This window comes from Pogona vitticeps, chromosome 1 (genome assembly GCF_051106095.1).
Source record: "Pogona vitticeps strain Pit_001003342236 chromosome 1, PviZW2.1, whole genome shotgun sequence".
In the NCBI taxonomy this organism is placed as follows: Eukaryota; Metazoa; Chordata; class Lepidosauria; order Squamata; family Agamidae; genus Pogona; species Pogona vitticeps.
In genome coordinates this window covers 346,740,492-346,756,281 of record NC_135783.1, presented here as the reverse complement: position 1 = coordinate 346,756,281, position 15,790 = coordinate 346,740,492, and the positions used below count along the sequence as shown (strand labels likewise).

General features: G+C 38.4%; 1 protein-coding gene across 4 annotated transcripts in view; it reads right to left on the bottom strand.

Annotated features, from left to right (window-relative positions):
* Positions 1-417: 417 nt before the first annotated feature.
* PPP2R5E (protein phosphatase 2 regulatory subunit B'epsilon) overlaps positions 418-15,790 on the bottom strand; it is a 98,189-nt gene continuing 82,816 nt past the window's right edge. For 2 of the 4 annotated variants that reach the window (XM_020809801.3, XM_020809802.3), the window contains exons 7-15: positions 15,707-15,766; positions 14,677-14,785; positions 11,628-11,681; positions 11,472-11,522; positions 9,938-10,057; positions 8,883-9,010; positions 5,497-5,598; positions 4,680-4,823; positions 418-2,776 (exon numbers count right to left, since the gene is read on the bottom strand). In XM_020809801.3, the coding sequence (XP_020665460.1) occupies positions 2,677-2,776; positions 4,680-4,823; positions 5,497-5,598; positions 8,883-9,010; positions 9,938-10,057; positions 11,472-11,522; positions 11,628-11,681; positions 14,677-14,785; positions 15,707-15,766 (868 nt within the window). In that variant the 3' untranslated portion in view covers positions 418-2,676. The remainder of the gene's footprint in view (positions 2,777-4,679; positions 4,824-5,496; positions 5,599-8,882; positions 9,011-9,937; positions 10,058-11,471; positions 11,523-11,627; positions 11,682-14,676; positions 14,786-15,706; positions 15,767-15,790) is intronic. The other 2 variants (XM_072986795.2, XM_072986796.2) reach the window with 2 other exon arrangements.

Here is a 15,790-nt window from a genome sequence, read left to right as displayed (position 1 = left end):
GATGATTCCTAAGCACTTCCTAAAAAGTCTATTACTTTTGAGGGAAATGTGGGAGGAGAATGCAGCATTTGTGCCACATCTGGCTCTTGACAGATACCGGCTTTCACATTATGTTCACACCTACATGTCTCCTACAGATGTATTTGACAGCAAAAGTAGTGGAAATTTGTTCTCTACCACAAGTTTCAGATCTACTGCCAACTTATAGGAGTCACTTTTTTTAAAAGGATTTTGCTTTTGGATTACCCCTTCTACTACTGTTGTTGTTGTTTGCACCCTTTAAAATGTTTTGCCCCTTTAAAATGTTCTCAAGAGGCATGCAAAAAAGCAACTCTGCCTGTTTCAGGCACTGGTTAGCTCTAAAACTCTGCAGCAGAAAGAAAAACACTGGTCAGAATCAAGAAGGGCTAAAGGATATGATTTGTTATAAATTTATTTCATCTTCAGTATTTCAGTTTGCACCTTTGCTCCAGCACTTTTTAAAATAGAATGATTCACCCATGGCAGCATCTGCCAAGTCTACATTGAGTCCCAGTCAATGTTCTTAAAAGAGGCTTAGCTTAATTCCGTTAAACTGTGTTGTGTTTGGTGTTGCATATGACAAGTTCTACTCTTGGATTTTCTTCCCCCACCCCATCCCCAAATTAGCAGTGTCAAGGTTGTTTTTGTTTCGGTTTTTTTTTAGTTTTTTTTTTAACAACATCCATCTGTGAAGACTCATATGTACAAACTGTGACCTGATAATCCCGAAACAGTAGTCAGTCAGACAGGAAGGGGATTATTATCTTTTTCCACACACTCTTATCCCCCCTCTCTCTCTCTCTTGGTTTGGAAACAAGAAACCCTTAAGTTCTACCAAATATTTAAATGGCAGGAAGAAAAATATACAAGCTTGTATTTATACCACACTTCTATCAATGGCAACAGGTTGTAAATTCATGTTTGCAACTATCACAAAAGACTCATAAACACCAACTCAGCTTTATACTGTAAATACTGCTGGATCAATGGTTTAGGATTATCAATCATTGTTGTCATATGTCGTCTATAACAGTTCAAAAGTGCTCTGGAGAAAAATCCTGAAAAACACATACCTTACGGTATATAATAATGCACCTGCATTAGCTAAATATATACTGTACACAAGTCTTATCAGCATTTTATCTACCAAAGATGTGAGATTCCACTCTTAAATACAAAGCAGATAGCCAGTAATGTATATTTATATTACAGCCCTCTTTTTTTGTTTTGTTTTTGCTTTGTTTTTGTCCTTAAACAATTTGGTCACAATGCACTTTTGATATAAAATCATTTTTAAATTTTATTATCAATACTCAGGACATTAGGTTTGCCAGAACTGGAATATTATCTTTTCCTTTTCAGTAGTTTCAGTAGTGTTTTGAGAATCATTTTTGGTAACAAATACAATAATTGGGAATTAGCATCCAAGTTCAGAAGGCTGAAGTATGTTACCTAAAATTCATTCCAGGTCAAAACTGAAAAGATGCTGCTGTGATGAGAAACAGTAGTAAGAGTCGCAAAAACACCACAAACCCCTTTTTATTTTCTTCACAAGCAACATCTTTTCCTTTTCTGCGTATGGCTGGAATGTTTAATAAATATGTCGTAAGAAAGGTAAGGCAACAACTTCAAACAATCCAATTTGTTTGCTCAACTTCCTCCCATCGCCCCCCCCACCCGACACAATCCATGATAACCATGTAAGACCATTTCACTGAAGTATTTTTGCTTGTTTGTTTGTAAATGGTTTTCTAATGGCTGAAGGAAAATGTATATACCAACACAATAATTTAGCCTCAGTATTATCAACACAAGTCTGGTCTTATTATTAATGGTGTACCACTAATACTGGTTGGATACTGAAGTCTGCATTGTTTCCACTGCACACTTTGACAAGGATTGGCAAAATGGGCTTGGATTCACAATCTGTTCATAGAAAAACCCAGAGCACACTTGACCAATACTGTTAATAACCACCTTATATTTACTCAAAATGTTCACACTGAAAGAGCACCAAAAGAAGTCTGGTACTCAAGCTATTTATACCAGGAAAAAAAATCTCTTTGAATTAAGGACCTCAGTTTTGTTATTTTCATGGCCCTGACCTGTATCAACATTCAACTCATGGAGATGTGCAAACAGGAAAAAAAGAAAAAGGTCAAATTACATCATAGTTATCCAGAAGAGAAAGATGTTACACAAACTCATAAGAAGTGACAATCTTTTTTCTCTCTTTTACTATAAATACATTTAACAGTTTAGTTGAAAGACAAGCTAAATTTAAGATTGTTCACATTTGAAGTTGTATCACTCTCTGCTAATGATAAATAAGGAACAGTGCAACGGTTCCTGACAATGGAATTTGGACTTAGCAATTTCAGCAAGAGATCTTTTGAAGACTGGTTTAAAGAAGGGTTAAAACAATGATTATTTTTGCAAAGTTCTGAGAAGTCCATCTGTTGTCCAAACTTTGGATTGAAGTCCTTAGCTTTTTTTTTCTTTACTTAAGAGACAGATATATACAGTGCTGTTGTAATAATGAAACAAATGTGAAATCTACTGTAAAGTTGCACAATACAGAAAACTGTTGCTCCATCTTCTACTACATACATGTGTGACTCCACAGGTTAATTAATGCTGTTTCGTTTCTTTTTGTTAAGTTGGGATGATTCCATCACGTCTAAGACCTCGTTTTAATTCCAAATCCTCCAGTTTCTTCCATAATTCTTCCCGTTCCTTCTCTTTTTTCTTTTCACTAGCAAATTAAAACAAACAAACACAGAGACATTAGCAACAAAAACAAGATACGTAAAGAGTCTTGTTCCACCTTGTGGCTTACCATAATGCACCTGGAAAAGAACCCTAAAATTAATGATGCACTCAGTATATTGGGATTTGGGGATTCCCTTAAAATCATAACACAAAAACAACTCAGAGGCTGCACAGCATAATGCAATCAGGAACCAATCCAACTGGGTGATGGCTTGTAAGCATTTAGCTTCATCAAGCTTAGGAAGGGTTTACAGTCAGATCACTGGTTCTATTTGCTGATTTATCATGTTGCGCACTTGCAACATGACTGTCACTCTTGTATTGGCCTTCTCAGCCACACTAGACGCTGTTCCAAGACCTCTATTCAGAGCACGTTACCATAGTCTCTCGAGACTGAAGAATGCCTACCCATGCACTTGCTCACATTTCTTTCATGTTATTTATTAAAACCTGCCTTCTACCAACAAAACAAAAATAGTTGAAAAGGAATAAAATGAACACAATTAAAAGAAACACATGCTTTTGTAGATTTCTCTGAACAACAAAAAAAATGAGGTTGTTCTTGTATCTGAATTGTCAAATACTGTGGTGGAGCTCTTAGTTCCTTCCTATTCATTTCCAATTAAATTTTATTATCAGCCTACATTAATTGGCTAAATTTCAATAATACAGTATTGCTTGCTTTTCTTCTCCTCTATGCTATGCTTTAGAATGATTATTACACTTGCAACATTTATCTTAATTCTAGCATTGGGAATGCAGCCAGATGAACAAGAAAAAAAAGAGAGGAAAAATTCAGCAACCAACACTTCACAAAACAGAAACTATTATTTAACTTTTTATTTGTTATTTATAATATAAGCATCTGCTGAATCAGTTTGACAAAGTCCTAATCATCTAGTTAACACATAGCCATTTAACTTTATTGTAATGTCCTGCAATGACTGAAGATATACACTGTATGTCTATTCTTAAACCAAATTCTTAACTACAGCCCTGAACTTATTTATTCTAAAGGAACCTAATACTTGCCTCCAGATCTCATGATCAGCTCTTATTATGAGCATATAAATTATTCAAAAAACAAAACCCCAAATCCTCTTAAGATACCAGAAACACAATCAGCGCTTCACTGCTGGATAAGGGTCAGTCAGTTTTTTGACATACTGTATTTTTCCGTGTATAAGACGACCCCCACTTTTCCAACCCCAAATAAGAAAATTTGATCACTGCTTTCCCCCTCCACTTCACAAGCAGAATCAAAGGGCAGCAGAAGTGGAAGGGGAAAGCAGCGATGAAAGGGCTGAAGGTTTGCAGCCCTTTGATCCTGCAGCCCTTTCATCACTGCTTTACCCCTCCATTTCCTAAGCCTTGCGGGGCTGATGAAGTGCAGGGGTAAAGCAGCCATGAAAGGGCTAGAGAATCAAAGGACTGCAATCCTGGAGAATCAAAGGACTGCAATCCCCCTTACTTCCGTGTATAAGACAACCCTCAATTTTTAGTCTAAAGATTTTAGATAAAAGTATCATATTATACACGGAAAAATATGGTAATCTGCATAAGATATGCAAAATGGTCCACAATATTTGAGACTATTTCAAATACGCAGCAACCATCTATTCCACTGTAGTTTTTTTTTCCTACATGGTCCTAGAATTATACAGATCTCCTGGCCTAGCTTAAACAAAAATATCAACATCAGTCATACAAAGTCTGTATGTACCAGTCATACAACATATGAAAAACAGGTGTTCTTAGTATCCTGCCATTTATAATTTTAAATATATATATATTTTTAAAAACTGCCCAAGCAGTGAGCTACAAAAGTTGGTGATGGAACTGAATAACATTACGGCCTCCAAAAATGTGTGAGAGGCTATACTAACCTAACAAGGCTTGATGACATACAGTACCCTTCGCTTTGCTTGTGGGAACCCCGAGTCTCACAAAAGACACGACTTTCACCAAGTCGCAAACTGCCCGGAGTTCCCGAAGTTTCCTCATTAGTTTCACCTGCTGCTTTGGATAAGCTGAAATTTCAGACAAAAGATGATGCACTATAATTGGAGAAGGATGATTAAGGAAAAGACAGAGAAACATTTTAACTAAGTGCAACTAATGACTGTATGGATGGCACTTCTTCTAGACCTTGCCATGTCAAAGCCTTGGATGTATCAAGATACTTGGAGAAGGGAAGCTAGAAAGTGTGAAAGGTTGTCACTTTGCTTAGAGGTTTCAGTAAAGGCCAAACATGAGTCATAAAGGGATAAGTCAAATGCAATCTCGACTCAGCAAAAGGTCCTATTTATTTCAGAAACACATCTTCAAGCAAAGTGATGGCTTTTGTTGCGTATGTGACGGGGTTTTGCAATTTAATTTTTTTTTTACTGATTAATCTCTTGATACATTTAAGTCTTTAAGAACATAGAGCCAAAAGAAGTTCTGTGAGGAATGCAAGTTCACAAGCTACGCAATGGGTACTGTATCTCATAAAGGGAAAAAATACAACCATTTATACATCTTGCAAGGGCCAAGCTAATGAGCATGCAGGGAGGGGAAAAAATGAGGCATTGCAATCAATTGTGTGTGGAAAATTATGCAATTACTGTAAAGTGTAAAAAAAGGAAAGAATTAAAAAGACTGAAACTAAAACAGCAGGCTTTTATGCACAGCTGACCAAAAAAAAATGCTTTAAAAAGTTACCGCTGGCGATCTGACTTGTAAGTGGCTGTCAGCTCATCAAACATGGCGCTGTTCATTTCCATAAATGCCTTCAGCACATTGTATACTAAAGCCACAATAGCCCTGTGAAATAGGGAGAGAGAGAGAAAATAAGCATCTGCTCCTTTATATCACTCAAACAATAACAATAAAATCCTGTTTTGATCTCAAGTGACAGTCAAATTCCTTATATTTCAATTCCTAAGATTTTGGCTCATTTGAGTTAGCACCATGCTCCATTTAGCCAGTTGTAGCAGCTTCAACTCCTACACATTTCTCATGCTTCCTCATACTAACAACACTATTGGACATGCTGAGAGACATGTTTGGGTTGGAAAGACTGCAGTGTGACATGACTTTCGTGGAACTTCTGTGGCACAGACATTCTATTTTTTTCATCTCTCAGAAACTCTTCTAAACACTTCCTGCAAACCGTACTAGAAAAACCAGAACTTTTAAAGGTACTGAACTCTGAAAATTGGATCCAGAGCAAGCCAGCTTCCTGCTGCTCCCCCAGTGAATGCCAGAACCTGAGAGACTTATTATTTTGGATGGGAACCCCCACAGTGCTACCTCATGACCATTTTGTGTTGGAGGATTCTGGGAGCTGTGGGCCAAAATGTAACTTTTTAAAGCTCTGGATCTGTTCTCACACTTTTGTCCATCGTTTGATTAAGAGGACTCAGTCTTGAAAAATAAAGAACACAGAAGCATTAGAGCCCCTGCCAAGTAACATGCTACATCAAAGCATGGAGAGAGGTTCATGCTTCTCTAATTCACTTTCAGTATGAACCTTAAACTAGAGAAAGTATGCCCTAGTTTCAACAGATAGTCCACAAATAAATTGTTCTGCTTAAAGATCTGTATTGGTAAAGCTTTTTCTTATGCTTATTCACATATATTTTTGTGAGGTTATTTCTTCTGGATAGTACAAGACTGCTTCGGTTTTCCATGTTTCCCTGCACTACACTTCCTCTCTGCTCCACTGAAATAGACTGGATATTTTGCTCCTCAGAGTACAAGGTACTGAGGTCTTACAAGAGTATGCTTGAAAAGAGAATAGCTTGTAACACAGCTTTTTATACAGTTTGTCCACCACAATAAAATAATGGAGAGATTGAGCCCAGAGGAGCTACCTAAAATGATTTACACAGACACTGTCAGGAAAACAAAGGAAAACAAACCTAACCCCCCAATCTTGGTACTGCCACTTTAAAAAAATCTTGATGTTAAAAAAGAAAAGAAAAGAAAGAAGTTATTTAAAACTACTTTATTTCTCTTTTCTGGAACATATTATACTACCAGCTTGGAATGTTATTATAATTTTCTATGCCATTTTCCAGGCAAGTTCTGAAAAAAAAACTTTTATGTCTGTGATGCATTATTTCTGACTTTTACTAAGTGAGGGTAGGGGATTAATATGTGTATTTTTGGCATCTTTCATCTGTATTAAATATTTATATTGTCCCAGGAACATGCCTACATCTCATGAAAGGTTTTAAGCAAGTAAACAGAAAGTGTGAGCTTATTGTTTACTTGCACAACTTCCTACTTACCTAGCCTAAACATGCAGTGGTGCCTCGCTTGACGATAATCTGTTCCAGCAAAATCGCTGTAGAATGAAATTGTCGTCAAGCGAAAGTAAAAATCCCATTGAAATGGATTGAAAGCCGCTCAATATGTTCCAATGGGTGAAATACCTCAGCGCCCAGTGAAGATCCTCCATAGGGAGACCATTTTTCTGGTGCCTGTAAAGCGAAAAATTCACCCTAAACACAGCGGAGAGCCATTTTGAACTGCAGGCTGCCATTTTGAAAACCCGACGATCAGCTGTTTTGATCATCGTAAAGCGAAAAATCGGTTCCCGAAGCAGGGAACTGATCATCGTCAAGCGGATTTTCCCTATTTAAACATTGTTTTGCTATTGCTATTGCGATTGCAAAAACTTCATCGTTAAGTAATCTCATTGTGGAGCAGGGTAATCGTTAAGCGGGGCACCACTGTACAAATTATGTATGAACCAGTCCAATGTGAATTGTGATGAGTAGCTTTCTTTGCTGTTGACCTAAATAATTCTTTTGAACAGGGGTAGGCAGGCTTCGGCTTGTTAAATCTGCATTGCTTTTTACTAGAAATCACAGTGCCACCAATCACAGTAATTGCAAAATTTGGAATGAAAGAGCACACAGTACTACTGAACATATTCTGAAACTCCTATTCTGAGCCTAGAATTTGTTTTAGTACCAGAACTAAACAGTTCACTTCTCCTTTCACACAGAGCTGCACTTCTGGTTACTCACAGCCCTCTTCATTTCAGGAGCTCTAAAGAAGTTGTACCATTATTGCTACTATTCAGCTAGCTGGGGACAGAACCCACTGACAATCTACTGCAAATTACTCAGAAAACCCAATCTACCTTCCACATGTTCCTGCTTTAGAAAACCCATTAAAAGTGTTCATTAATTTCATGGGGTTGACAATCAAGTAACAGGTAACACAATTGACTATAATAACAAATCATTCCACCCGTGTGCACAACATGTTCCTTCTATTGTAATTCTGAAGCAAATATGGGTTGGCCATAGTGACAGCTCTTTCAGAAATCCAAGCACATATCCCAGAAACATACTACCTGCCTACAGTTACATTGTTCTGACTGTGTACTTCCAAATTAAGGACAGTAGGACCCCTGCATCTGTGGGGGATCAGTTCCACAATCTACCGTGGAGGCCTGAAACTGCAGATACAAGGGAACCCTATGTCCAACATATAAGGAGGCGGGACAAAGACCACAAGGAGGCATCCTTGTATGTTGTATATAGGGCTGCAGCAAACCACAGATACAGTGGTGCCTTGCTAGACAATGATAATCTGTTCCAAAGGGGAAGAATCATTGTTGTCTAGCGAAGATCGGCCATAGGAAAGCCGCTTTGTGAACTGCTGATCAGCTGTTTAAATAGCTGTCTTGTGAAGCTTAGGTCCCGAAAACACCCGTTTTGCGAGCGTGGAGGAAGATATCAAAATCGTTGTCTAGCAAAAATTGGTTTACAAAGCAGGGACCAAACATTGTCCAGCGAAATTCCCCCATAGGAATCACTGTTTTGCGAATCGCTATAGTGATCACAAAAAGTCAATGTCTAGCGAAAAAACTGTCATGCGGGGTAACTGTCTAGCGAGGCACCACTGTATTGACCCCACAGATGCAGGGGTCCTACTGTACGTTCAATATCAGGTTTAGTTGTGCTGGAAATAGTGGGTTTACCCCAGATAATTTATATTTTAGTCTACAGGACACCGTATTCAAAATGTTTAAACATAAGGCCCCAGAGGTGATGAAAAACAGTCACCACCAAAAATACCCCACTTACGGATTCCAGTGTTCTTTAGAAATCCTGTACAGACTGGAAAACATGATGGGAAGTATTACATTGGAATTCTCTTCTATCAAACTCATGATGTATTCATTATTCCAATAGTACAGAGCTCTCTCAGCCACCTTGAATGAAGGGAAAATAGTATTTTGTTATTCCTAAAAGTTGAAAGAAAACAAAATGACAGCACAATAACAAAAAACATCAAAGCAAAATGAATTCTGCATGTTTGTGTGTGTGTGTGAGTGTGTGTGTGTGTGTGTGTGTGTGTGTGTGTGAGAGAGAGAGAGAGAGAGAGAATCTGTGTGTGTGAGCGAGCGAGCAAGAGAAAGAAACCTTATCAACAGTAAAATGTGCATGAGTACGGGGTAATACATTAACTTAAAATCCACTTCCCTGGGAGGAACAGGTCACATAATCATTTTTAGAAATACCCAGTGCTGATATAAAACAGATACTCCAGGAAACAAGATTCCAGGCACATGCAATGTCTGAGTGAGGTCTTCCAGAATTGTGTATGTATCTATCCATCAACCAAATCATCTAGTCTTCCCCAAATAACGTCTTCCCTCCCAACCCAGCCCACTAGTATTTCAGTTGCGCGTAAGAGTCCCTATGTATACAGACTTCAAAAAATATAAAAATAAAAATGAGGACTCTACTGATTCACAGGTATAAAATGAAGTACAGTGGTACCTCGCAAGATGAATGTAATTTGTTCCGCGAGTAGTGCTGCCTTGCAAAAAAATCATCTTGCGAAAAGACGATTGCATTGCAATGCATTCCTATGGGAACCTCGCAAGACGAATGATTTTTTTTCGTCTTGTGAGGCATCGGTCTTGGGGAAAAAAAGTCTTGCGACGCACAGCCATAGAAGAAGCCGTCTTGTGAGGCACCATAGCAATCGAAAAAACCATTTGTCTTGTGGTTTTTTCGTCCCACGAGGCATTCATCTTGCGAGGCACCACTGTATTTTGAATGGACTTTTCATTCCTGTATACATTTATGTGCAATACAGAATTAACCCCTGACTTTCTAGCTGCAATACTCACCTGAAAGTGAGGGCTAGAAACGCATTTAGCTATTTGTTTAAACAAAGGTTCTTGAATTTTGACAAACTGTGAAGGTTCAATCACATCCAATATTTCTTCCAGCTCCCCAAGGAACATGACCTGAATAGACAAAGGAAGTATGAAATTCAGCAGTCTTCCGTTTAAGATTTTTCAGCTAGATTTTGAAGGAAGTATCAGTAGCTCAGCTTACAGCCATACAAAAATAAATAAAATAAATAAATAAAAAGATAATATACAGAAGGAATATATGCAGCTACTAGGTGCAACGATGACATACATTTGGAAAAGAAATGCAAAAATCAGTATCTTTTGGTGAAGAACTTATACACTTTAAGTGTTTAAAACTTTGCACACAAGATTAAGCACAGGGCCTCCAAATGCCACACTTCAGAGCAGATAAATGTTTGTATTATCAAGAACAAAGCTGGTAGGCAGATTAATTTTTCCTGATGGCATTAAGAGGTAATTATTTTACTCCTACAACAAAATGGAACATACAATAGTTACTATTCAAAATCCTAAGTCAGGCTGCTGTCAAACATTGTGCAAGACAAGGAGCATAACACCCGAGTACCAAATGACACACGTCATAAAGACATGTTCATAGAATAATTCAGCAAGAATGTTCAAGCACTGTAATAAAAATATTATTTATCTTATTTATCTATCCTATCTCTCATTTAGTGAACTCACTGCAGTATATATGATTATCCTCCTTTTTTAACTCACAACCTTGTAAGATACACTAATAATGATTGCTGCAAGTTCATTTTGTGAGTTCCACAGCTGAGTGAGCATCTGAACCTACATCCTTTTCACCCAGCACTTAACTATTACAACCCTAGTGATTTTAAACTCTAAGGGGAAAAGCCTATGAAAAATCAAGTGTTCAACTCTTCATCTGTTATTGATCTCAATACTATAATTTATAGCACTTCTCAGTGATACTCAAGGGAATTGGGTCTGAAGGACCAGATGAGAGGGCACTAGTGGATTTGGGGGAGCATCGTGCATTCCTCTTACAGTAAATCAACTGGAAGAAGTTGCTTCTGTTCATGCCCACAGGTATCTCAGAAAAATGAATGTAGAAAAGCTGCATCTGAGCTCACGGATTGTTTGTATTGGCCAAGACAAACCTAGCTATAGATGTGCTAAGAAATGACCCAACGAGCTTTTATTCTCCCTTACATGTGCTCTTTCACTAGGTGAAGGTTGGTATCAGCACCAATATAAATCCCTAAAAATGTGTTAGGAGGAAAATTTGCAAATCAGGCCTAAATGGTCTAGGTTTTACACATGCAGATACCTGTACTGTACGCATACAAGTTTTACACATAATCATCAAAAGAGGTTTGCACAATCCTAATTTTCAACATCTACTATATCTACACAGGGTATACAGCATGGACCTGCACTTCCATCACGCACTTATATGAACAGATATGGCCCCAATGTCCTTGTTCCCCTTGGATTCCATTTCAATGAGAAAGCCAACCTAAACTTCAACACCTACCTCTTTCTGACTGCAGGTTTTTGGCCAGAATTTCATTAAACCTCTAATGACCTAAAATAAAGCACAAGGGACAAAGCGAACATAAATACACAGCTCTGTGAAGTCAATGTTCAGGATAAGAATGTGTACATATGTGGATACACAGATCTTATTTACCGGCTCTGTAAGCGAAGGGTCTTTCTCCAGAAACTGAACTATGCAATATGCCAACTGCAAAAAAGAAGAAAACAAGCAAATTAAGCAAAGTAACAAAAATATTCTCAAGGTGCTTAATTTATTTATTATTTCATGTATTTACAATATTTTTACTCCACCTTTCTCCTGAGAAAAGGACCCAAGGCAGCTTACATCATTGAAAGACAGTATTTAAGAACAAAACAATGAGTATACAAAGCTGGTGTACATCATTAAAAGGCAGTATTAAAAGCTAAATACACTGTATAGAAATATTAAAAAGGAACAAATAAATACCACTCTGAGAAATGGGAAACACGAGCAATAATAAAAACACAGTCAAAACAGTCAGTCACTGAGGGAAAGCTTGCCTGAAGAGAAAGGTCTTCACCTGCTTGTGGAAAGACAACAAAGATGGGGCCAGCCAAGCTTCCTGTGGGAGGGAGTTCCAAAGTCTGGGAGCAGCAGCAGAGAAGGCCCATAAACTTTGATCATAACTACTGTGAACTGCCCGCCTGCTGAAGTGCTGATTTTAACTCCTTCCAAGCAGTCCCTTACAACTTACGTAACTGCACAGGAGGGTTGAGAAACCCTTCTGAAATAATAAAACAAGTTATGCAAGGGTATGAGGGAACCGTTGAGATGTACAATTTCTTGGGTCCAAGTTATATTTTGCTGGAAGTAGGCCCCCTTTCAAACAAAACGGGGGATATGTGGAACTTCATCTAAACTGCAGCGAAGGCCACAATACTAAGTCCCTTGGAATGCCCAAAGAATGTGATAAATGTGGATTTCTAAACCATCTGAATTGAAGCACTTTTTCTTTTACTTTTTTTGGCAACACCGGGGCATCTTGTGAGAGGTGCTGGCATGGCCAAAAGCTGACAGATAAAGAGACTTAAGCGCGTAACGATACTGGAAGTAGAGTGTAAGGAGTGCTGTCCCTATGGCTCTGGAACAGAGGAAGCATATGGTAGCTCAAAGAGATGCTGTCAAGAACAGTGTAAAGGTAAGAGAGAAGAATATCATAGAATTTGTGCTGGATGTACAGAAGTGCAGCAAACAACAAGGCAGTTCATTGGGCCAAGAATGAACACAGTGGTTACTGTTGTGCATACTACTGCTTTACAACAGATAAAATCAACTTTTAATCCTTGTCAGTCTTCTCTCCAGGTAGCTTCTGGAGGAAAACAGGCCCTCCAGAAACATGCAGAAGCATTTTCACTTTAGCTTCAGCATTGCTGGCATCTCATCCTATTTCTGTCCACCTTCTTTTCTGTAACCCCTAGGTGTTCAGTGAGTTAACCAATGTCAGATTTCAATGCAAGTTTGAAACCTGTGTGCCATCTCTAACACTAAACTGCCATTTCCACATCTCTGCTAAACTAGTTATACTCTCCTGTACACAACGGCCTTGTATCTCCCCTAGTATTTTAGCACTTGGCTGTGGTCAAAGTAGGCAAAACATTAGAGACCTGCAATAAAATTTCCAATCTCTTTACATTTCTTTGAAAAACAGCTTTAAGGGTGGGCTATACTGGGGCCATAGAGATACTGGGTGCTGGGGGGTTCTAGTTTACCAAAATAAACATTCTCCATAATTCCCATTTGCCACTACTCCCTATGTTTCTCCTAGAAGGGCAAGCAGCATGAATTTACACTGTGGAGCTATCATGGTAGGTGGTGGGAAATTAAGGGAAAGCCTATTTTGCAATCTCATACTAAGCCCAACGCCCATCAGGCTTGGCCCTTTGCTAACAAACTACAGGCGTGAAATGCCCTTCCTCCACCTGTGGCTTTTAACCTTGATCACGCTTCAGATAAGGATGGGAGGACTCTGAGAAAACAATAACTACTTGCTGTACAAGTAGAGGAGGCCACCCATGTATAATCCAGGAGGGAGAAGAAAAAACAGACCACACAACTCGAGGCAGGCAAATTAAAGCAGAAACCTAGGAAGAGCTGGCTGATGCATTCTGCAACAGGAAGATGCGCCACTTCCCCACTATCCATAAACAAAATAACTTTATAAGGTGCAGATACATAATTCTGTTCTGTCTAGGGACCTGTATTTTGTTTTGGAAACGCCGAGCTAGGAAATGGACAAGATGGTTGTTTGTGGTCATTTTTGTTTTTAAGCAAAAGCAGAAATGCCCTGAAAACTACTTCTCCGTTTGATTTCTGGATTGGGGTGGGGCACAGGGTCCTGGAGGTTCCTAGAAGTGGGGGGAGGGAAGGAGGAAAGAGCTTCTTTGGGAAGCCTGTGAAGGGTCTCGAAACATAACACAAGGTACGCTTTGCTCACTCTTACCACGAGGCATTAAGAACAAACCAAATCAATTAAACAGAGCACAGAATCTTTTCATATGATCTGTTCAGCCGGTTATTTCCACTTGTTTGTTTGTTTTATCTGTAGGCCACCTTTCTCCCAAGGCAGCTCACAATATTAAAAAGAACAGAATTAAAAACATAATAATTTAAACATTAAGAAACGATGAAACTATTTGCAAATTAAAATACAACTGAATAATTAAAAGCAAGTAAGCATTTACTAAAAGCAAGTAAACTCCCTTAACTTCAGATCAGAATCACATCTTGTACTACTACACTTTTTAAAACATAGCTCGGACTTTATTGCTTTGTTGACAAAGCAAAACAAGAAGAAAACTCCCAGAGCTAGCAGTCTGTTGGTATTTATTGTAAACGGATGCAACTGTCCCCAGAGCAACTTTCCTGGAAGCAGTTATTTGGCAAGGTGCCACATACATGCCTGGTATATAAATGGTGACATGACCCGGCGCACACTTGGTTTTTTTGCCAAATTGTCACCCCTCCAACTGTAACTCCACGCACAAGATAAATATGAACAAGATATTAATCCATGTGTTCACCAAAATCTGGACGTTCCAGTTTTTTTTTTCCAGAGAAGCACAATAAAAAAATTCTAGTTCAATAGTTATACCTTCAGTATAGGACAGTGTCACAAAATTCTAATAAAAATGTTGAAGAAAATATACCTAATAGTTTGTACCTGTGCATGGAAGAGTGATAGACTCCTAACGGTATGTAGAGGGATGAGCACTTTCACCAAAAATTGTTTATGTTCTGCTTTAAGAGGCAAGGCAAAGCCATTGATAATACTAGAAAAGAAAAAAGAAGTATTTCCAGTTATTATATGAACAATACCTGATCAGAGCTACACAAGTATTAGGCATCAGATCAAGTGTACACATACACAAACCATGATCTAAATATACCTGACAACAGGGTGATCATGAAATGTTTATCATAAACAGAAAAACATATTCATTTATTTATGAACAAAAGTGGTCCATGTTACTGGCGGGGGGGGGGATGGGAGTTTATTTCATGCTTAAGGGCATGGAGAATATAATGAGCCCGTTAAATTTAGGAAGGGAACTGAGAAAGGGGGCACATGAATGTGAAATTTAATCCTGATCTCATTGAAGGTATAATCTTTGGATACAAGAGTGAGTAAACACGCCTTGTTTGTAGGCCATACAAGAATCCACAGCGGGAACTTGAATCCAAAGAAAAACTTGATGTCCTCAATTAAACTTAGATGCCCTATAGCTAAGGATCAAGAGCCCCCACTTTTTGAAAAACAACATATTTATATTAAATATTGGTGAGAACTACTGTGCTAGAACTGGAATATTCAGTGAAACACCAACTCTCTAGCAATCCCTACAAGCAGTTCAATATCCATTTCAAGAGGAATACTAGAAAGACCAGTTCAAGCCAATTCAGACAATTCAGCATCCCAGACTAGGCAAATTACTCTGTTGTCTGTCAAGGGAAACCTAGGTCTGGCTTCTTGGAAACAGGAGGCCAACGTTCAGAGTTGTGACCTCTTTTCTGAGTTTCAAGAAGAGCCATCTACAGCTTTGCTCCCACATACACAGATGTAGTGTGCCACGTGACAGAGATGGACAGAGGAAAAGACAAGTGTAAGGTTGACAAATGACAGTATGCTAGCACTGAGGGGGACAAAAGCTGATATGCAGGTAAGATCAACCATTAAAATTAAACTTCATTACCTTCCTAATATTTCCAGCAGTTCAGCTACACCATTGAAGTGTTCAGTTTCATAAACAAACCTGTCCAAACAAATCACATGAATT